This window comes from Emydura macquarii, unplaced genomic scaffold (genome assembly GCF_026122565.2).
Source record: "Emydura macquarii macquarii isolate MOO-44397 ecotype Brisbane River unplaced genomic scaffold, CSIRO-AGI_Emac_v2 contig_2205, whole genome shotgun sequence".
In the NCBI taxonomy this organism is placed as follows: Eukaryota; Metazoa; Chordata; order Testudines; family Chelidae; genus Emydura; species Emydura macquarii.
In genome coordinates, this window is record NW_027132342.1 from 20,256,547 (window position 1) to 20,280,596 (window position 24,050).

The 24,050-nt window shown below is 41.9% G+C and overlaps 1 protein-coding gene across 2 annotated transcripts in view; it reads right to left on the reverse strand.

Annotated features, from left to right (window-relative positions):
* IFT56 (intraflagellar transport 56) overlaps positions 1–11,105 on the reverse strand; it is an 81,278-nt gene extending 70,173 nt beyond the window's left edge. For both annotated transcript variants that reach the window (XM_067559653.1, XM_067559654.1), the window contains exons 1-4: positions 10,967–11,105; positions 10,648–10,791; positions 9,939–10,031; positions 2,268–2,382 (exon numbers count right to left, since the gene is read on the reverse strand). In XM_067559653.1, coding sequence (XP_067415754.1) covers positions 2,268–2,382; positions 9,939–10,031; positions 10,648–10,791; positions 10,967–10,969 — 355 coding nt within the window. In that variant the 5' untranslated portion in view covers positions 10,970–11,105. The remainder of the gene's footprint in view (positions 1–2,267; positions 2,383–9,938; positions 10,032–10,647; positions 10,792–10,966) is intronic.
* Between the last annotated feature and the right edge of the window lie 12,945 nt (positions 11,106–24,050).

Sequence of the window (24,050 nt, forward strand, 5' to 3'; positions counted from 1 at the left end):
TAGCATAATTAACAAAATAAATAATAAATATAATAAATGACAAAGATAGACACTTACATGATGAGATTTCTTCAATAGGATCTCAGTCCCAGGCTGGGTTTCTGGCTGGGAGCTGGATTCACTTCCTACCCAGCCAGCATCAGGGTCCTGAGCCCCAAAGAGATCCTGGCTTTCTGGGGACAGCTCTTCACTGGCTTCCTTGTGTTCATCCTCTGATGACTCTTGCTGCTTGTCCTCAGGGGTTCAGGGGATGGGAGGTTCAGTAATGTTGTAATTGATCAAAATCCTGTCCATCTCCTCAAAGGATGGACATACCACATTTCTACTGCTAGACCTTTTCATGATATCCTTGGTTTAACGTACATTCTCCTGATCTATTTGCTCTTTATCCTGCATCAGTAGGCGTTATGCCCCTTTGCAGACATCTGCTTAACAATGTCCACAAAACCATCTTTATTCCAGTGGCTGGTCAAAGGAGCTTCCTGCACTGATGATCCTCCCAGATGGCAATGAGAACTAGGATCTCAGGAGGGCTCCAAGTGTCTGCTCAAGGTATGTAGTAAGGCTGATATACTCAGATTCATGAGCAAACAGGCAAATTCTGGCCTGTGCCAGTTTTAAACAGGGGAAGGGACATCTGCTCATCTTGACACCAGAGCACTGGAGAGCACACAGATAGACAGATCATCTTAACAATTGCCCACAAAGCATTGTGGGATAGCAGTTGGACTGCCAAAATAGTGCACAGCAGCACTGCATTGACACAAACAGACTGAACTAACTCAATTCGCATCAAACTTAGTTCATTTTGAAAGAGGATTCCAAAGTTTACGATAAATGAGCAGTTAGGACACCTATAATTAAGTACATCATGTGTATGCAAGCATTTTCAAACCGGATTAACTCGACTTTCTGAATCAAGTCTGATCATTTTTAGGAAATGCTGTAAAATCTTCCTCTTTGAAAAAGTCTTTCCACCAAAGCAAGAATGACACTTGCAACCACTGACACCCCATAACTATATGTAAGGCAGGAAGAGATCTTGAGAGTTCATCTAGTCCATCCTGCCACATTTGAGGCAAGACCATCAGAGATCTTGAGAGTTCATCTGAGGCAGGACCATCCCTATTTGTCCAACCTATTCTTAAAAACTTCCAATGAAGGGGATTCTACAAGCTTTCCTTGGTAACCTATTCCAGTACTCAACTACTTGTTAGGAAGTTTTCCTAATATCTAACCTAAATCTCCCTTGCTGCAGATTAAGCTATTACTTCTTGTCTTACCTTCAGTGGATGTGGAGAACAACTGGTCATTTATAACAGCCCTTAACATATTTGAAGGCTGTTATCAGGTCCCCCCCCTCAGTCTTCTTTTCTCAAGATAAAACATGCCCAGTTTTTAAAACTTTCCTCATAAGTCAGGATTTCTAAATCTTTTATCAATTTTCTTGCTTTTCTCTGGACTCGCTCCAGTTTGTCCAGATTTTTCTTAAAGAGTGGCACCTAAAAACTGGAAACAATACTCAAGCTGAAGCCAATGTCAAGTAGAGCAGGAAAATTACCTCCTGTGCTTACATACAGTACTCCTGTTAATACATCCCAGAATAATGATATTTGCCTTTTTCACAACTGCATCATATTGTTGGCTCATGTTCAGTTGTGATCCATCATAATTGCTAGATTTTTTCTGCAGTACTACTACGTATTTCACATTTTGTTTTTATCCATTTGATTCTTCCTTCTTAAGTATAGTACTTTGTGCTCATCTTTACTGATTTTTGCCTTGTTGATTTCAGACCAGTTCTCCAATTTATCAAGGTCATTTTGTATTCTAATCCTGTCCCCAAAGTGCTTGCAACTCCTCCGTCTTAGTGTCATCTGTAAATTTTATAAGCATACTCTCCACTCCATTATCCGAGTCATTACATAATCAGGAGAAATTTATTTCTAATAGATCATTTCAGTTTCAGTTGTTCAACTTGGCCGAAACTTTCTTACAAAGCAAGAGACATTATAACCCTCTTGTTAAGTGAAAAAAAGAACTTTGAACACAAGCTTAGAATCCCAGAATCATAGGGCTAGAAGGGACTACAAGGGTCATCTATTCTAGTTTAACCCCCTGCCAAGATGTAGGATAAATCAGCTTCCTGCATTCTTGTTTCAGATCTTACTTTCCAAAAGCTTACAATACTTTCTGCAGGAGGCATTGGAAGGGTGTTTAAGTCACCAAAAACTCCCTCCACAGTCAATCCAAGAGACACACCTCACCTTTCAAGCCTGCTTGTTCAGCTTGTGTATACATCCCCAAGAGGAAGTAGGTGCACGCTAGGTTCACCCAGACATCAGGGTTGCAACCTGGTTGCTTGGTCAGAACCTCATACTCCTGAAAGACAGAAGATTTTTGAGATACTTTCTCTGTGATAACCCAGACATTTGAGAGCAAGACAAGCATTATGTAGACCAGAGGTTCCCAAAGTTTTCTTATTCCTTACCCTCTTCCAGATCTACCAGCTGCCAATGTACCCCCTTCCAGATCTACTAGCTGCCTGTGAATCCATCCTACCTTTCTCATCACTGGGAGCCCAAGGAGAAATGAGGATGATACACAGGGGACTGTGAGAGAGAACATAAGACAGATTCATACCAACACCAGGAAGAGGCAAATTATGAGATTGGGGACTCTGAACGGATCAACGATAAGTATGCTAGGCTGGATAAGTCACTTAAAGAAGCTCAGGTGATCTTCAGTGGAATACTTCCAGGCCCTAGAGAAGGGTGAAGGAGTGACAAGATAATGAAGATCAGCAGATGGCTCAAGGTTTGGTGGTATGAGGAAGATTTTCGGATGATCAGTCATTAGGAGACGTTCACAGAAAGAAGACTTATTGCGACTGATGGACTCCACTTGGGTACCTACTGTATTAACCTTCTGGGATCAAGGCTGGCACAACTGATAAGAAGGGCTTTAAATTAGGAGATGATGGGAGAACATTGAGAGAAACTTATGAAATGTCCACACCTGGCTTCAATATACAGAAAGAGGAAAATCAGTTAAATGAAGATATAATAAGGGATAAAAGGACACTAGAAAGTAAGAGTATGGACAACAAAAGAAAAAGTATGCAGTCTCTTAGTGAAAGGACTATACCTAATTTGGCTAGAAAACTGGGGGAGGTAGGAAGGAAACAATTGAGATACTTGCACAAGAATACAAGGAATTTGGGCAATAAAATGGAGGAACTGGAACTACTGGTGGATGAGGTCAAACCGGATATTATAGGGATTTGAGAAACACAGTGGAATAACAATCATGACCGTAATATAGATATTAAAGTGTGTGTGCTGTTTAGGAAAGATAGAAATAAAAGTAAAAATGGTTGGGTAGCACTGTATATCAACGATGCAGTAAAATGTACAGAATTAGGATGTGATAGCATGAACAAAACAGAATCTGTGTGGGTCAAAATCACTTTGGGGAAGGATTATTAAAGAGGTTCTATTGGGATAGTGTTAGAGGTCTGCTTATAAACCCCCAGGGATGGACTGAGATATGGATAGAAATCTCTAATATTATTAGGAAAGATAAATACTACCAGAAACTGTGTCATAATGGGAGTCTAACTTCCTGGATATAGAATGGAGAATAAATGCTATTAATATTGATAGGGCCTAGTTATTCCTGGATGTGATAACAGTTTTCTTCATCATATAGTCACTGAACTAAAAAGAGGTGATGCAATTTTAGCCTTGGTTTTGGTAAGTAGTGAGGACGTTGTAGAGGAGCTGGTCATGGGAAGTAACCTTGGATCAAGTGATAACAGTTGTTTAAGTGGAAGTGTTTAAATGGAAAGAATCAAAATCAGGTTGTCAACTATCAATTTTTATTTCAAAAGGGAAGACTTTGAGAAATTAAGGGAATTAGTTAAATAAGTCAACTGAACTGAAGAGCTTGAGGACTTAAATCAGTGATATTCAATTAGATCTACCCTTGGACTAATTTGAGAATTTTATGACAAGAGGTGGGACATTTGCACAGAAGGCTGACAAAATAAATAATAATAATAAAAAATTCAGTTGCCAATAAAGACCTTGAATGCAATATAAGTATTAGTGTTTCTATCTTTTAACAAAGTTTATAAATCAACATTATTATCTGGCAATCTTTAATGGGAGAGGTGACATCGACAATCTCTAGCAAGCTTTGTGAAGAGTGATGTGTAGGAGTTCAGGGCAAGCACTGGTGAAGATACTCATCTGTCAAGTGATAATGTTCATGGTAGAAAACCCAGATTTGCAGAGATAAATTGATCCAAACATCATTAAAAGATAGATGGCTAGATTCTGGTTATTCTGAAACAGGTCAGCATATTGAGTCCAGAAATCACAAAGTCCCACTTCTCTGAATTTTGCCTTCAAGACTTCTAAACTCTGGAGTCTTACAATTTCTAATTGAAAGACACCTTTCATCAATTGAATCAAGAATGTTCTTTGCTTCAAAAGGGCAATGTCCATCAGCAAAGATAACAAATGGATCATGAACAAATAAAAGCAAATCTTTTGGAATTTTAAAATTCTCAAACTGTATTTTAAAATTTTTTATCAGTTTGTTTAGGAATTCTTGCATTATTTTCATCCAAGTGTCATCTGTAGAAACAACATGCAATGTGGGAAAGTGCAACATCTTTCCTGTTAAGTCTGTCTGAAAAATTTCAAGATTGCTCTGAAAGACACACACTTTTTCAAACAGATCCTCAAACACAGCCTTGGAGTTGCAAGTTGAGGAAATTCAAGTGACCAGTAATATCACCCAGAAAAGCTACCTCTGACATAGAGGGGACATAATTCGTAAATTCCAAGAACTCGCAAGCCTTGTTGGTCTTGAGTATTTGAAAGAATTCTATTATTTCTTTTTGAAGTGCAAAAAACCTCTCTAACACTAGCCCCTACTTAACCAGCAAACATCTACTGTATTTGACTGAAATATCTTGTAAAAGAGCTATAAATACATCTCATAAATACATCAGGAGGGTGAACACCAGGAAGGGTGAAGAGCTGTTTAAGTTAGAAGTGATAATGGCACAGGAACAAATGGGTATAAACTGGCCATGAACAAATTCAGGGAGGAAATTAGGTTTCTAATCATCAGAGAAGTGAGGTTCTGGAACAGTCTCCCAAGAGAACTTGGGGTGGGGGGGAATGGGGACGGGGGGGATGGACGACTTAATTTTGAGAGACAGCTAGACAAATTTATGTGTGGGATTGTATGATGGTGATGGTAGGGGTCAGGACTTGGCAGCCATGGGGGGGTCCCTTCCAGTTTATGTTCCCAAAGGCTCATGTTTCAGAGCTTCAGCCAGTCACCTGCAAGGGTCAGGAAGGGATTTCCCTCATCCCCAATATATTCTGGGTTTTTATTTGTTTGCCTGCTTGTTTTGTTTCCTTCCTTTGAAGGATCAGTGTTCTGAGGCAGCACTCAGCATTCTCTCCCTCACTGGCTTAGCTGGCAGGTTTTTGGTCAAGCTCATGGTCTAACTGATCATATGCAGATTTAGGAAGGAATTTTTCCCCAGGTCAGATTGGCAGGAACCTTCAGAGTTTTTTATCATCCTCTGCAGCAGAGGATGCAGGTCACTTGCCAGGATCTGGCTAGATCTCATTTAATCATTTTCCTGCCACTGATATACTATAGACCCTCCTATTCTTTGCCTGTGCCACATAACAGTTGATCCTCTTCTGTGCTGTAATACTTTGGTCTAATTTCAGTAGCTGGATTTAGTGTAAAAGTGCTGGATGGTGTTGGTAGCCTGTTACATACTGTACAGGAGATCAGACCAGGTGATCTGGTGGTCCCTTCTGGCCTTAAACTCTATTACCTTTGTTTCATATTAGATTCTAACATAGAATGTGTGTTACTGGTCCCTCCCAGTCTACTTTATAGAATAAGTCAATAGAATGGACAGTGGGGGACCAGTAACAGTACAAAAGATAACTGCAGGGCTATGTAATATATTCTGTGTCCCAGATAACAAGGAAAAAAGGGACACCAGCACAAACAACTTTTTTCTAACTCTATGAAGTTCCCTATTCCATGTCACACCCTACCATACACTGTTTTGGTGACATTATATCCACCAGGAAACCCCACTCGATATATATTGTGGATTCTAGTAAATATCTTTCTAAATAACTGTAAGTCATGGTTTAGCACAGACTAAAATATGAGCATAAAAAGACAGTATTAGGAATTCCATAATAGCAAAAATAAATAAAATAAAATCCATGTTAAGTATTACATCATCACTGTTGGACATGGGGTCCAAATTTCAGATTTTGAAGTTATCAACCACAGTTATGCAAAGATATTGGATATGTAATATCTCACCTCTAACTTCCTTCCACATTTATGTTCATTCCACACGTTTGAATGTTGCCATGTAAACCATTTAATTTCATCAGTAATTTGTGTAGAACAAAAGCATAGTATGTTCAGCACCTTTAACAGATTATTTTTTTATTCTATTTATTTCGGTCTTGTGAAAAAGGAGATATTGGCAGCTGTGATTATAAAAATCATTGGTCAGCAGAAGAGACAGAACCCCGGTAATGGAAGGTGTAGAGGTTCCATACACACTGCCTTTTTCACCCATTTGCCTCAATCCTGACCTAAAGGCATCCCTAAATGATCAAGGGGGCTTCAGCCTCCACAGACCATTCAACTGTTGGTCACAATGCTTAGACTACTGACAAGGCTGGGATAGCGGGGGTACAAGAAGTGCTAACTCTGGAAACTGACTGAGACCCTGTCTACAATTACCTCTGAGATTCGGCGGCAGTTGACGGGAGTTACGCAAGCTACGCAAAAAACTTGCGTAACTCCCATCAACTTCTCTGCCTCTCTTCCGCGCGCTGTCTTCACTGCACTGCACCACAGCGCTACGCCACTTGTGAAGGTGGTCTTAGTACGTCGATTTCTGAATCGACTGAGCGGGTCTTCACTGACCGTTCAGTCAATCCAGAGAAATCGATCTGACAGCAGAGACTTTGCTACCGTCAGTGTAGCTATAGCCTGAGACCCACCTACTCATTTCATACAGGCCCCTGAGCAGACTTTAGCTATTATGATTCAAATATTACCACTGTGGCCTAAATTAAAACATTAAGAAAGATGAAAGGCTCTGTATCCTACCTCATCACCGTGAGTCAGGACTACTGAAACCTTGTTTAGTCACATCCGGAAACTATCTGCTTGTGGAGGCGGAAAGACACTGCAGAAAAAAAAAATTCCAACCCACTTTCCATTTTAAGTTAAAAGCTGATTGTATGTACATATACACACACACCCCAGCTCCTAATGCCTCCAGAAGAAAAGATGAATATTGATATGCGCACTTTTTAAAAGCCTGGATCAATAACACCACCTGGTGGTGAAAGAGATTTACACAGATTGAATTATTTTATTTATTGGTGGGTCAGGTCCTCTTTTTACTCTTGCATCTATAACAACGAGAGTTCTGTGGCACTTTAAAGACTAACAAATTTAATTTATTTGTAGGCATAAGCTTTCGAGAGATTTCAGCTCTCTTCTTCAGATGCAGTAACACAGAAAATAGGAAACACAGAGGCATCTTATAGATATCCAGGTGCACTGAGAACAATGGGGGAGGTGGAGTCCGGTACTTAAGACCTAAGGATGACCATTGAGTAGGAGGTGAGAATGGGTGAGCAAAGTAATTTACCTTCGGTAGTGAGATAGCCACTCCAAGTCTCTGTTTAAACCCAGTTTGAATGTGTCAAGTTTGCAGATCATTTCTAACTCAACAGTTTCTCTTCGAAGTCTGTTTTTGGACTTTTTTTGCAGAAGTACATACAGCTACCCCTCTGGCACTATCTTGCATCTATAACAGTGTTCAAAATTTAAAATCCACCCTTGCTTTCCTTCTAGTAATGTAAACCCTTCAAAAGTATTCAACATAAACAGACTAAACTTAAAATGGAAAGTGACTTGGAATCTTTTTTACACACATGGAGAGAAGTCTCAATTTTTTTTTACTGAATGACTGTCCATCTCCACAAGCAGATAGTTACAGGATGCAAACTAAAGAAGGTTTCAATAATCTCGACTCACGCCCTTTAGCCTATCCCATTCTAACACTTAAGGTGATGGAGAAGGCTGAGGTCTATCAATTCCAAGCATCCCTAGCAATTGTAGAGAACAGAATTAATCAAGTGAGATATTTCCACCTGCACTTAACAGATGTCCTCTTCTCATTGTTCCAGAATAAGGGGAAGATGAAACATTCTCAAGAATCTTGCAAACACATTCAGGGCTGCTTAGGAAGGGAAATTCCATCTCCAACTCAAATCTGGAAACCTGTTTAACTGTGTACATGTGAGCAAGAACTGACATCTATTTCCGTAAGGGAAAAAATCATCATAGTTCCAAAGCATATTTCTCTAAAATTATTAAGGGAAATTTTTTTCCCCTGTGGCCTCCAGTTCTATGAATTCACTTCTTTAGTATTCTTCCCAGTGCTAAAGGGAAGTGTGAGAATGGGAGACTATAGAGAAAATCAACCGACTGTGAAGGCTCATTTCAAAATGGCAGAAAGCAAGATAGTTAATAAAAGCAGATTTAGGTTTGCTCTTTGTCAAGAGAAAGTGATGTGTGGGCATACGTGGGTGGGCTCAGTGACCAAGGATTGGCAGCAAATTCTATTTCAGAACGGGAGAGGCACATGGCTCATTGGGATGATGGTGGGGAGAAGAAGGTAGGATCGCACAGGAGCACCTTCTCACGCAACAAGAGTACAATAGAGGCACTATATGATGCAAGCAATTTGATAATTTATAGATTATTTGAATAAATAACATATTTTCTAATAACCTTAAAAACTTTAGGGGAAAAAGGGAGATTTTATTTTTATAAATTATGCAGACATCAGAAGATTCATAGAAGAGCAACAAAATCAATTAAGGGGCTAGAGGGACTGGGAAAAAAAGATTTAAAAGAAGTAAATATGTACATTGCCACTTGGTTAATTGATGAAGATTGGGATATGATTGTGTAGCCCTTTTTTAACCTGAATGGGTAGACAGAGTTCAGGGCCATGGGGATGTTTCTGCTGGAAGTATTAAAGATGGAATCTGGTATTTTCTGTGTACATTTCTTGTTTATTTACAGATTGCATCAAAGTTCTGCTTCTCTGAATGCGACAGTAACCAAAGGCAAAAGGAGTAGTTTCTTAGCTTACAGGCCCAACCTTATTTTCAGCCAGCACCACAAACCCTGAACCTCTCCCTAAATTTATCTCGCTTCTGCTTCGATTTCTCCAGGTAGTCTCTGTCTCTCCCTTGTCTTGTGCGTGCACACACACACATGTTTTGCCCCCTGCCCCACACAAAACAATACTTAGCAAAAAAAAAAAAAACCCTGCCCACAGAGTCCAAACCTCCTGGATGTGTTCACATAACCTTTTTTGTTTAGATGGGGGTACTGTGATTAAATTAACATTACAGTTATTTTAACTGAAGAGTGTATTCACACCCATCAATTGCAACAAGGTTTTAACTCAATTCATAACAAGGTTCCACCCAGCTCATAACAAAAACTTTCCACATATTATGTCCTGAAGGTGTAAACACCAAAAAGGGGAAACCATGTTAGAACAACTGTGATGAAATTAAGAAAATAACTATTTAGGCTTTGGGGCAAAGATTAGCTAGAATACTGGATCAATAGACTGTTTCAGTATGGAAACTCCTATTTCTCTAATCAAAACTACCTTTCTGTATAGCTTGCTCTATTGCTGCTGGATTTATACACAAATGGCCTGGCCCATTTCTTCAGCACTATCAAAAAAACATCTCTCTTGCCTGTGCCACAATTTTAGGACAACATCCTGATTCCCTCCAGCAGGAAGCAGGATTTCCTTATCTCACCTCCAATGCTCTCTTGTAGTCCCCCAGGTGAAAGGCACAGTATCCGATCCAGAGGTCAGTATCCTCATCTTGTTCCCCCACATGACGTTTAAACTTCAAAGAAAAAAGGATGCAAAAATGACACCAGCTGTCAAGTTTTGTTAGATTTTCTCATGTAAAACAAATCAATTAAAAAAATTAATATTATGATGATTTTTGCTGGCTTGACAACCATGGACACTAAAGTCAGATGGTGTCAATATCATATCTTCAGGATGAGGCAGCTTCTATCTAATCACAGTCTCTGTACAAATATTTGAAAGCTGTAAATGTAAAGGAGGGCAAGTGATTATTGAGGCTGGTGCAGAAAGCATAACTAGGAACGAGAAAGAACAGAAAAGGCACATTAGTCAGAATAGCTGGAACATTTTCCAAACAGGGAGCTCTATGGGACTGGGGAACAGTCTGTCAGAGGGAGCCTCATCACCTCAGACTTTGGGAGAAGGGACTGGGCAAGGCCCATGGGGCTGTGCCCTGGGCACCAATCTTGCACTGGTTGGGGGTGGGGTGGGGAGTGTATAGGGGGTCCCAGTGACCTGGCTGCCGCCTCTCCCGCCAGCACCCCGGTGTCTGGGGGCTGGGAGGCTTTGGCGCCGTTGGCTGCTGAGCTGCGAAGGCGGAGAGCCCTGTAGGCCGGGCCCTGCAGTGACCCCGGGGCAGGCCCCGTTACCTCCAGCAGGGCGATGGCGCCGGTGAAGTCCCTCTGGACCAGCAGCTCCTCCAGCTGCGGAACTTTCTTGCCTTTCTTCTTCCGTTTGTCGCCCGGCGGCGGGGCGCCTCCACCCCCCACGGCGGGCTTGGCCCGGGAGAGCATCTGGACGGAGCAGAAAGCAGAGGGGAGACGACGGGGTTAGCGCGGGGGGAGGGGCCTGTGCCGCCGGGCCGAGGATCGCCGGGAGGCACTGGGAAGGTGTCACACCTCCCCACTCCTGGGTCCCCCAAGCTCCGACCCGCCAGGGGCAGCGCTCCCGTCCCCGTCCCACACTCACCATCTTGCCGTTGGGCTCCTAGCTTCTCCAACGATTCCCGTTACCCTGGTAACCCCGCGGGGGGAGGGAGGACTGAGTAAGTACGACGCCGAATAGCGCCCGGCTGGAACTTCCCTCCCCGCTCCCAGTTCCGGCCCGGAGGCTCGCGCGGAAGAAGGGTCGCCTCCCGATTCCCCGCAGTGGCGGAAGGAATTTGAGAGGGCCCATTTCCGGTGTGGTGTGCGCGTATCTCCATAGCAACCCCAGCAGCAGAGCTGGGAGTAATTTTATCGACCCAACGTCACAGTATTTGATGGGGGTTTTTTTCGGTTCATGTCCAGCCCAGCCTTCATTTAAAACAAAAAACGCAGCCGTCGGGGTTATGTAGAGAAGCTTGAAAACATGACCCGAGAGGACACTTGAAAGGCTAAACAAATCAGGAAAGCAAAGAGAACAGAGGTTTGGTGTCTGGCTCGTGATTTTTCAGTGCCTGGGGTCGGCAATCCTGTCAGGACAGTGCCATATAACACCAATGCTTTTGTCAGTCATAAGACGCGAACATAGTCACAGCCTTTGGCAATATGCACTTACAGGTTCTATACATTACATAGGATATAACATTAAACTGTGAAAATCAAAACAGGGAGCTACTGATTTTGGCCCAGGGAACAAATGATTCAGTGGTGATGTCATGAAGTATCAGCATGTTGTATGTGGCATTATCACTGTACTCTAGAGTGCCAGCAGGGTGCACGGACCATTACAGACAGCTCAACAGATGAGTTCGTCCCCCACGTGGCCTGTTAACACCCCTTCAGTCATAGGGAGGAAAAGAAGGGGTGGGTAAGCAGCTGAGGGAGTTGTTAGTGAGTTGTAGCTTGTTGTCCTCATCCTCAAAGGAAACCTATACAAAATGGTCAAAAGATGAGCTTGGAAGTTAAATTTTTAACTTTGCTAGACACTAAGGCTTCATCTACACTAGAAAGTGTTGTCAACCTAAGTTACAGCGATGATCAAAAAGCACTGTAATTACAACACTTGTGCCTGTCCACACAGCATGCATTGTGTCACTGAAGCAAGTCCACAGTCGGTGTTCTAGCATCGACAGTGAGAACAGTGCACTGTGGGCAACGATCCCACTGTGTAGCTCACCACTTTGTGCCACTAGGAGTTGTAGGAAAGCAGAGAGGATCTCAGTGCATTCTGGGTGTGGGCTCGACATCCCATGATGTAGTGATTTCTGTTCTGTCATTCTGTGGGTTTTCGACTGTGTTTCGCATCATTTTTCAACGGCCCGAGTTTCCTCGGCACCGCCCTCTCTATCTGAAAGAATGGGTGTAAAGTTATTTTAAATAAAGAATTTGGTATAATCCTATTGTCCTCTTACTTCAGTCAAAATACAACATTTCTGGCATCAAAAAATGTTTCCTTCTTTGTTTAGCTCATTTTGAATTCTATGTGCTGAAAAGTGACTCAGATGTCATTATTTCTAGCTTAGCCTACATAGCCAGTTGTTCCATTGCAGCAGTGGCAATTATATTTCCCTAGCTACTTGTAAGCCATTTGCAGTGATAACTTTTCTGCAGAATGAAATAAAACTTGTATGAGGCTTTGTGTGGGATGTGAGGGGCAAAGGGCATTGTAAAGTATGCTTGTCAAGCCAGCTGCTTTTTCTGATTCCACAGACATTGATAAAGTAATTGTGGTATCTGGCAAGTACTTTGACTTGCTGATAAATGTTTTGGCGGAACATTATTTTTTCCATTAGATAATAGAAAACCCCAGAAAACTGACTGCAGGATATATGACTGCATTATGTGAACTAGTCTCTACATACACGTTTGATAGTTTAGCTGACAAAATGATTCATAATCAAATAACTGAAAAGATCAATAATTCTAAAATTAGAGAATCATTGTTTATGGTGAAAGCATTCCTGACAAGACTATTGAGTTAAAGGAAATGTAACAGCCATAAAAAATGCAGAATCATTGGCCTGTATCATCTACCCCTTAAATGATACCTGGAAATTCCCTTTGCATAAAGGAATCCCCATTGATGGCCTCCCAAAGGCCTCATATAAAGTGCACCTAGATACCACAGTGAGGATGCCATAACATAATTTTTAAAGGCAATGAGTTAAAAGTGTATAGTTTCTCTCAAGTTGTTCCTATTTTAGGATGGAAATTCCAGAAATCCCTGCACATGAGGCTTCTCTCTGACTAAAATGAACCAGTCCTGAATACAACACACTGCAATGCTTCAGATACTGTAACAAAGAAGGTCCCAGAAGCATCTTTAAACTTACAAGAAATTCAGATATTATGTACAGTTAAAAAGTATGCAACCGCTATGTGCCCAAAGTAAGAAATACTCCACTCTCAAAAAGAGGGTACTTAATTATGGAAACACAGACACTGTAGGTCTCCCATGATATATCAGTGAAATTACTTAGACCAAGCTGTCTGATAACATACATGAAACCACAGATTAAGTAGATATCTCCAAAAGTTGTTGTACAAAAATCCAATGAACAAATATAAATGTTCACAGATATGAGAAGCTTGTACTCTTGTAACAGTGCATTGCCATCCCTTACTAAAATAATTGAAATGCTGAACAGCCTGAAAGATACTAAAGTGTTCACTTAACTGGAATTATCTGCAAATCATCAGATATCTGCTGAATTGCCAGGGCGTTTTTATTTAAGTGCCTACATATGGCTTTTGGCACCTAAATGTGAAAATAATGGTCAAAATGAGAAAGCTCAGAAAGAAATAACATCTGCACCATTTACTCAAAGGGCTCATGGGGAAATACAGCCTTTGAGATGAGATCAGTTGATGATCAGGCGGTAACTCAGAGATATCAATGTTTCTGGCCATGTCCTCAATTTCTATCAGCACAGAAAAAATCATACATTTCATCACAAATGTTTTTGCAGGAAAAAAATTGTCTTAAAGAAATGGTAACAGATAATGGAGTACAACCAATCTCCAGGAAAAAGGAAAGCCACTGGATGATGAATAATATAACATATAAGAGAACTTCTCTTTACTATCCAAATGCAAATGGATAAGCCAAAATATGAATAACTGACCAAGAAAGGTCTATAAAACCAATGAAGCTAAGCACTGGAAAGAGGCCATATAGGAAAGGTTGTTTGCTTAGAGACTGATTCTATATTTAGCAACTGGTATAATAAACTTTTATTTTTTTCAAAGAAAGAGGAAGTGTTGAATCTAATGCTAACTGAATACTGCAGGAATGACTACATATCATACCTACTTTCCAGCACTAGCAGGATCTTAGGGAAGGAAGGAAAAAAGGAGAAAAATAAGATGGTGAGAGATCTATTGCATATATGGGGGTTTGTTTAAAAGATCCAGTTTAATCTTATTGACTGCTAGCTTATTTCAGTCGATATACTACAGATATCTTTTGAATGAGTTGTACAACTGAAGTTGTGACAACCTGGGCATTGTCTATCAGTGGTTTGCAACGTGAAGTCCATGAACCCCTGGGGGTTCGCAGACTATGTCTAACATGTCTGCAAAAGATTGTCGTTACCATAGAACCGTGGTTTTCAACCTGGGTCCACAGACTATAGGTATGTCTACACTGCAGAGTGAAGTCAATTTACTTTAAATCGACTTTCACCCACCAAATTGTATAAGTCGCAGGAGTATGATCACACCGTGCTCCTTGCATCAGGCTCTTGTGTCCCCACTCGCTACACTTGGGTCGACGTTCAAAGCAGTGCACCATGGATAGCCATCTCACAGTGCAACTAGCTGCAGAGGCTTTTGGGAAGCTTGTCATTCTCCCATGATGCAACATGTTTTATCCCCCTCCCTTCTTGTCCCAAACAAACTGCAAATGCTTTTTCATGCTGTTTTTCTATGCCACGCGCACGCCATTGCCAGAGAGGCATGGAGCCCGCTCAGCTCTGCACTATCATTGTGAGCATCACAAATACCTCATGGCTTATCCTGCAGTATTTTCAAAGGCAAGACAGGAGCTGCAGCATGGAAAATAGCGATGTTATGGAAGCCGCTCTGCTACAAGCCATAGAGCGAAATAATTCCCATTTGCTGCAGGCTGTCATGCATCATCTTCAGTCCGTGGAGTGCCAGTTCTGGACCCAGGAAACAAGCACAGACTGGTGGGATTGCATTATTATGAAGGTGTGGGATGATGAGCAGTGGCTGCAGAACTTTCGTATGTGAAAGGCCACTTTCTTTGAACTTTGCATGGAGCTGTCCCCAGCCCCGGCATGAATACTCGCTGGAGACCAGCTCTGACAGTGGAGAAACGAGAGGCTACCGCTCTGTGGAAGCTGGCAACCCCAGACTGCTACCGGTCAATTGGGAATAAATTCGGAGTCGGTAAATCCACCATTGGAGCTGTTGTGATGCAAGTGTGCAGGGCCATTAATAGACTTCTGCTATGAAGGGTAGTGACTTTGGGAAACGTGCAGGACATAGTGGATGGGTTTGCCGCAATGGGGTTCCCAAACTGTGGGGGGGGGGACAATAGATGGCACGCATATCCCTATCCTAGCACCTGACCACTTTGCCACAGAATACATAAACCAGAAAGGATACTTCTCAATGGTGTTGCAGGCCCTTGTGGATCATAAGGTACGTTTCACCGACATCAAAGTGGAGTGGACAGGAAAAGTGCATGACGTGCATCTTTAGGAATTCTGGTCTTTTCATAAGATGCAGGCGGGCACTTTCTTCCCTGACCAAAAAATAAATATTGGGGGTAGTGAAATGCCAATAGTGACCCGGGGGAGATCCTGCCTACCCCTTGCGCCCTTGGCTAATGAAGCCCTACACCGGGCACCTGGACAGTGAGAAGGAGCATTTTAATAACAAGCTCAGCAAGGGCAGAATGATGGTGGAATGTGCATTTGGGCATTTAAAGGCCAGATGGAGATTCTACTCACTAGGCTTGACATCCATGAAAAGAACATCCCATCAGTTATATCTGCATGCTGTGTACTCCATAATTTGTGTGAAACAAAGAGTAAAAAATTCCCCCAGGGTTGGGTCATGGAGGCTGATAGGCTGGCTGCAAATTTTGAGCTGCCAGAGTCCAGCGCTACGCTCAGAGCCAACCGCAGAGCGCTTCTCCTATGGGAAGCATTGAAAAAATCAGTTTTCCAATGAACCGCAGTAATGTATGTCTCTGCTGTGACTTTCTCTTTCCCATTCCCCACCCTTGCACCAGCAGTCCACTCCCCTTCTTTCCCCGCCCAAGTTATGAATGAATAAAGACAGATATTTTTTTAAAGCTGCAAAGTTTTATTTGTGACCCATTTTAATGGGGGAAAAGGAGAATAGTTAACATTGTAAAGTGTCAGTGTGCAAGCAATTGTGGTTGTGTGCAGTTCTTAAGGGGCCATCACATCTTTCTGCTCGCCTCCACCAGTGTGGAGTGCAGCACATACTGCATGCTGCTCAGCCTCCTCCTGGAGTGCTTGGGGGTGGGGGACTGATAACAAAGTGGTAGGCAGTGGAGCATTTTGGAGGGGCTGCAGAGGGAGTCTGTCCTGCCGCTGCTCTTCCTGGAGCTCTACCAGATGCCTCAGCATGTCGAACTGATCCCTTATAATACACAACATCTCCTGTTGTGTATCATGCTCCTGCTCCTGTGCTGATCTTCTGTGTTCCATGTCCATGTCTAGTTTTTCAGACAAGGACATCCTCCAGGCTCTGAGCTTTGTGTCAGCAGCCGCAAAGGCATTCATTAGTTCGCTAAACATGTCATCCTGTGTTGTTTTTTTTCTGCTTCCTAATCTGGGAAAGTCTTTCAGCAGGAGTTCTGCAAGGTGGTCTGAAGGCTGAAGTGTCGACTGTAAGAAAAGCAAAGCTGCCATTGTTAGCTGACCCAAAGTAGTAAAAGAAATGTTACAATGTAAAAAGCACTCCACTTCATGTTCACAAGGCTAAGCCAGACCCATATTCCAATCTGTAAGTAGTGGACGGGTTGGAGTGGCGTTCTGGACATGGTAAGCAAGGAGCCCTTGCATCCATTATGGAGAGATTTAATTATCACTAAAATCCACAATCCACACTTGAGCAAGGAGAGGGATCACCGGGCTCCCCTGTAATATCCAAAGAACCAGTTTGGGAGGAGGTGGGCAAAACAGATTAGAAAACACTGCAGGTGAAGTCTAGCAGCAGAAAACAGGGTCATGACCCATAATGCTCATAGCAACAATACCAGTACTAGGAATTGTCTTGGGGAGGCACCCAGGGACACCGACCACGGCAGAGGAATAACACGGAGTGACTGTGTTGGTCGGGTATTTTAAACTTGTGCCATCTTCCCTAGGTGACCATGTGTGATATCAGTCTCCTGAGGGTAACGCAGGCAGAAAGGGAAGATTTGCTGCAACCATCGGGGTACAGGCATGGCCCTTATGCTGCTATGCTATGTTCCGCGATGATGCCTGCTCATTTAATAGCAGAAAGGTGGGGTAAAGTATCCTACTACCATGGCGGAAAAAATAAGGCTGGCCTCCCCAGAAACCTTTTGCAAAGGATTACAGATTACCTACATGAAAGTTTCCTTGAGATATCCACAGAGGATTCTCGGAGCATACCTCTGCACATAGTCTGTTCTGGGAAATTTGGCAACACCCAGGAAGCCCATCCCCTCAAAAACACAAACTCCTTTTAAGAAGCTGGACTGGGGACATAACCGCAAAAATTAAATTTGCCACACACACTCACCAGATGTGCCTTCCCTGGCAGCTCGATCAGTCCTGCTGTCCTGTGTGTGGCAGGGCTGCTCTGGTATAACGAACAGGTCCTGGCTCTCAGGAAGAATGGATACCCTGCTCTCCTGCACCCTGCTATCTTCCTCCTCCTCGTCCACAGAGTCCTCCTCATTCGTTCTGGACTGGAATTTTGCGGAGGTATCAATGCTGCATGGTGGCACAGTGGTGGGGTCGCCACCGAGATTCACATGCAGCTCCTCATAAAAGTGGCATGTTTTGGGCAAGGAGCCAGACCGGCTGTTAGCTTCCCTTGTTTTCTGATAAGCCTGCCTCAGCTATTTGATCTTAATATAGCACTGCTGCACGTCCCAGTTATGCCCCTTCTCCAACATGCTGTGAGATATCTTCTCATAGATATCTAAATTTCTTTTACTGGCTTGGAGCTAAGACAGAACAGACTCTTCGCCCCACAAACCAATGAGATCCAAGACCTCTGGTCGACTCCATGCTGGAGCACGTTTGGGCCATACAGTCGCCATGAGCGGTTCAGCTACAAAGCTCTCTCCATGCTGTCCAAACCGGAAAGGGTAATTCAAAATTTCCTGGGGCTTGAGGGGAGAAGCTATTTCCTGTTTACGTGGCCACATTACAGCAGAGCATGAATGTCCAGAATGGTCACAACAGAGCATTATGGGATACCTCCCAGAGGCCAATGGAGTCGATTTATGTTGCACTCTGCCTACACTGACGCAAATGTGATCCATGGAATTTGACTTCAGAGGTATGGCACTTGTGGAGTTGGTTTTATTAGGTTGACTTTCACCACAATTTAGATTGACGGAACTTATGTGCCAGTGGAGATGTACGCTGTAGGGGGTCAACGTGAGCGGCATTACATCGACCTTCATTGCCAGTGTAGACCAGGCCTATGTCTAAGATTTGCAAAGAGGTCCGCAGGTCCATTCAAAATTTTTAGGGGTCCTCAAATGAAAAAAGGTAGAAAACCACTGGTCTATGTTAGTGAAATTTGGTGTGCTAACCACTGTGTGTCACTCTTGCCATGCTGTAACACACCATATGACCACGTGCAAAGTTACTGCCAACAGTGCACAGGCATTCACATCACAATTTAGAACAGATTTTCTTAGGGTACAATAGGTACTGTGTTCTTTCTTTCACTAATAATAAGGTAGTAGTTTCTCAGTTATAATTAGTGGTCAGTTGTTCAAATCAGAAAAACCACCATCACAAATAGGGCTCATTGGGATTCTTATTGCCCATCTCAGCAGAAAAGCCAAGAACTGAATGGACCATGGAGACTGAGCTCCTTTTTTAACACCCAGAAATGGTCCCTCCATTCAGGACATAAGCCAGGAGCAGATAGCTGGTAGACTGTACTGCTGCTGTTGGTGACATAAGGGTTCCATGCATAAAGGGCTGGATCCAAAATCCATTTATGTCAATGGGAGTCCTTCTGTTAACATCAGTGGGCTTTGGATCAGGCCCAAATACAGGACTTCAACTTCAAAGGCATATTATTATTTAATCCAGCATGTTTTATCAGCACCAAATTCACTTTTTTAAAAAATTAAGAAAACTAGATGCAGAAAATATTATGGAAAGTCAGTTCAAAGGCGATAGATGTGGTAGTCTTGTTCCCCATATTAAATGCCAACGTGCCTTTTTTAAAATTTAGTGTCAGATTGAGAAGTCTGGCTGCTTTATGAATAATGCTGGCATACTGCTGCAACAACAATATATTAATCACCTGCATTATCTCCCAGGCCATGTGCTTTTAGTATGATTGATGATCTTGTTTATTCCCACACAGAATTGCTGGGAGACAGTGAATTTACCTGCACTGATAGCAGCAAAAGGGGAAGTCCTGCAAATGGTGCTAATCATAGAGATAAGCGTGGGATCCCAATAGAGTTTAAATTAAAAAACAAAGATTAGAGGGTAAGAATCTAGAATAAGGAGGAAACGGGAAAGAGAAAAGAAGAAAGGGAGAAAAAGGAAAGGCAGGAAGTGGTGTGCGTCCTGACAGCATAAAACGTGGCGTACAAAGACAGTGCCACTGTCAGTTTGGCAAACATTGAAAGCAATGCAGGTGTCAGGCTGAGAATCCTATAGACTTTCTGTAGAATGTGCTGTTCTGGGGCCAGTATCCTACAGACTTTTACCTCTCTGATGCCTTGCATAGACAGATGTACACAGATAGGAAGGCAAAGCTATATAATAAATAAATTGTTTTATCTACAGTATTGGTCCCAAACACTACATCCTACAGTAGTGATATATAGTTTGAACACTGCAGTAATTTTTTTTTTAAGTAAGGGTGACTCCTTCTAGCCAAGGGAAAGATGGTTCTTGGTTGTAAGCTACAAAGGTAGAAGAGGAGAGAGATTACCAGTCTTTAATTTTTTTTCTTATCATTTACATTATTCAGTTGTTTGAATCATTATGGATTTCAGGACACTGGATGAGCTTGGATTTTGTATTGATTAAAAAAAAAAATCTCTGCCTCTCATTTTGAGCTGAAGACTCTCTCCCTGTTCCCTTTTCTGTGTAACATTGGCCTGGTCACAGGTTTCAATAAGGGTTCAAAGAGCTCCATATGGGAGAATCAGAACCTTTATTCTCAGGATATCATGCTCCAACAAGCAAAGCATGACTATGGTCAGAAACATTGCTGTGTAAAAATGACACCTCTCTCCACAAACCTTCCCCCTATAATCTATCAGCTTACTTTAATTAGAAATACAGTTAGCTCTGAAAAGCCAGTGTATCTTCTATTATGCCTTGCTTGTCATCAGCAATACTGTCTGACAAATCTGGATAGTAGAATCCTTATTACCAGTGATGATTTAAGAGGCAGAAAAAGTTTGAATTTCAGATCCCAGATGGATTTTGGAATGTTGGCAGTGAGAAAAATCATCTTTTAACTAGCCACATTGGATTAGGGCACCACTGAGAGCAAATAACTTGGACACTACATTACTGTCGCAGGCTTGCTTTTTAAGACTGTAGTGACATTTTGATCCTGGCATCTAACAACACTGAATAAATAATCTAAAACAGAAGCATTTGTTATTGACTTACCTGCAAATGCATCTGTTTATTTTTGAACATCTTACGTAGGGGAAAAAGTCACTGGATTGTAGAAGATCAAGGACATTTGAAAATAATCTCAACTGTGTCATATGAGGACAGAATGCAGAAAAAAGGGATGTGTGAGGTCTTGCTACATCTTACACCTTATAGGCCAAAGCTGGAGGGGTTAAATACCACCAAAACATGAAATTTCCTAAACAATTTCTATATAACATAACCATCTATATTCAAGGAAATGCTACTGCCAACTCCAAACATATACAAGTCATGAGTACAGCCTCTTCAGAATTATGACTGGCTTAAAAATAATGAGATTTAAAAAAAAAAAAAAGTTTGGTTCTTTGGCCTTCTGGGTTTTGAGCCCTTTGGTGCACTTGCTTCCCATTTTCAAGCTTTTTTTCTGCAACTAGGAGAGCAAGAAACTTTTTTTTTTTTAAATGAACGCTAAGATTATCATATAATATCAAGATATCAGTAGCTGGGGTTTTCAAAGAAAAACACTAAAAATTGCAAGACTCACAATAGAATCACAAAAGTTGGCAACATTGATAAGAAACATTCAGTGCAAAACTCCCTTTTATAGGACTCTATGCCACGTTTCATTCTTAGTATAAAATCAAATATTTGTGTAACAGTGTATGATTCTCTACATGACTATTGTTTGAAAACATACCTTTTAGCTGATTGAATGTATCTTAGTAGCTCAGACAGACTGTGGGACATTAGGCACCAAATAAGAGATGTCCCTTAAAATGCAGGATGTGTGGTCACCCTATTCACACACCCCTCAAAGCTATTAGGGCCACAGAAGTGATGTCAACATCCATGCTTGTGTGACTGCTGCTACATTCATCGGATATTTTCACATCACCTACTGATTTCTAGGCTATACATTTTCAGGAATCCTCAGTTATATGCTTCTGGCCATCACTCCTCTGGTCTCCACCTTCCAAGGAGGGAGAGGAATTATTATGAATGATGCAAGGGGGTACAAATAGATGTAGTGTGATGTAATTAAGAAAAAGAAAATTAGGATGGATGCCAGAAAAGTCTTAACAATGAGCTCTATTAAGGTGTGGAAATATGACTGTGCCCCACTCTGTACCCAATTCCACCTTTAGAATGTGAGCTCTCTAGGCTAAGGGACCCTATTGGACCATGTCTGCCATGGTGGTTCTAACCACTGCATGGTGTTGTACTTCTAATAATGTTTATAATAAAATTAGTCTCTGAAGAGAAGTGATGAAAGCCTCATCACTTGAGTAATTTAAAACGGGACTGAACAAAGCACTGGAGAATATACTATGGGGAACAATCTTGATGGGCTGATAGAGCTGACAAAACGACTCAATAAGGTATTCTCTGATTACTGTTATTCTATATGTCTATAAATGTTCCAGAAGAATAAGAGAGAAGCACTCAGAGTAGTTTTAGAACAGGAAGTTAATGCAGTATTATCTGTTTAAACTAGATGGAACAAAATCCAACTGTTTGTTATCCAAAGCAACAGCAAGCTGAGCAAACAAGCAGTGTCCTGGTATCAGGGGGTGGAACCCTGGCTCCAATAAAGTCAGTGTAAAACGCCCATTGACTTCAGTAGAGCCAAGCTTGCAAAACTCATACTGAAATTCAAGAAACTCTCTCTCTCTCTCTCTCTCTCTTAGTGTTTTGGATAGTTACCACAGTTTGTGGCCACATAACACATACCCAGATCTTATACTTGTTGGCAAGGGACTGAATGTTCCCCCTAAACCAAGCATTGCTTCTATTGATTTGAATGTGAGTTGTTCATACATATCTGAGAGCAGAATGTGGCCTAAAGCATCAGGGAATAGTACTAATGACATAGGTCTCTACTACTTGATCTAAAGGAAGATCTCTATTACCTGTTAGTAGTACTAGGGCTTGTACCTGCTTTCCAGGCCTCTAGCCACCCAAGGACAATGCAATTAAAGTGATAAATACTTGACATGAGCAGAGGACACATTCTATGCAGAAGAGGGAAGCAACAGATATAAAACACAGGATTTCAGTTTCTGCTTGGTGAGGCCAGGAGGAGTGGGAGTTACTGATTTATAATATGGGTGTTGACTAGGGATTCAGTTATGTGACATCTTTGGAAGGTTATAAAAGTTTACTTTGTCTTCAGTGGGGCTTCAGTCCAGGTTCTGGTGGACAGGTAGTAGCTGCTATGGATGTCCATTAGTCCCAAAATGCAAGACCCATCACATTCGGTAAAATATTGATTCAGTATTTATCTGCCTTAAGGGTTGTTGGCTTCCTCTACCTTTCCATTTCCTTTTCTCCCTTCTCAGCATAGTCAGGGGGTGGTGGATTTTTTTCCTTTTCTTACCCCCTGGTTTGAAATCATTCTAAGGATGTGTTCTTGAGAGGATCCACTCAGGTACACTGCCCTGTTATCTCTAAATATTAGCTGTGCCATTTGAGGTTTTGCTTTGGTCCCACATGTCAATTTTGTAACCCGCAGGAATTGGGTTCCTGCATGACTCTTAGCAGCCACATCACAACAATTAACACAGTTGGCCCCCTCATTGATAGTCTCAGTAGACGGGCCAAGGCCTCAATAGGCTATGAAAACTGCACTCTGTAGATGTGGTTTCTCTATAGCAGAGTTGGGGTACATTGCTTGGGTGATATCGGGGGCTTCCTAACAGATTGATTCTGTGCTGATCCTGTTCTGTGGATAAAAATGGAGGTTTTCATTTAGGCATCTTTGCCATCACTAAAAATCATTTTGGTGGGAAAAACAAAAGGAATGAACTTAACGACACAAAAAACAAACAAACACAAAGCAACCATCTGTGTTCCTCTGGGACTTTAATGGATCTTTTATTTTGTATCCATTTTAAAGGGCCTCCTTTTACAATCCAGCTGGCCCCTCCTCTTTTCTCTGTCCATCACTGTGATACAAACTAAAGTGTCCTTATCAGACAAGGTGCCGGTAATATCTGTTTTATAGCCCCAACCTTTTCATGAGCAAACATACAAAGCAACCTTTGGCCTCTCCTTTCCTGAGTTCAGTTGCTTTTAATTGTTCACAAGCAGAAGTGCCAGTTAGGGTAGATGGGTATGGGGTGGAGGTAGATACAGAAAAGGGGAGAGAGCAAAGCAGTGAAAGAGATGCAGTATAGCTTATCGGTGGATATACAACGTGAATCTTTGTTTCAGCCTATCCAGGAACAACAACAATGTAGTGCGCGTGTGTGTGTGAGCAATGGTACTACACTGAGAGGAGTA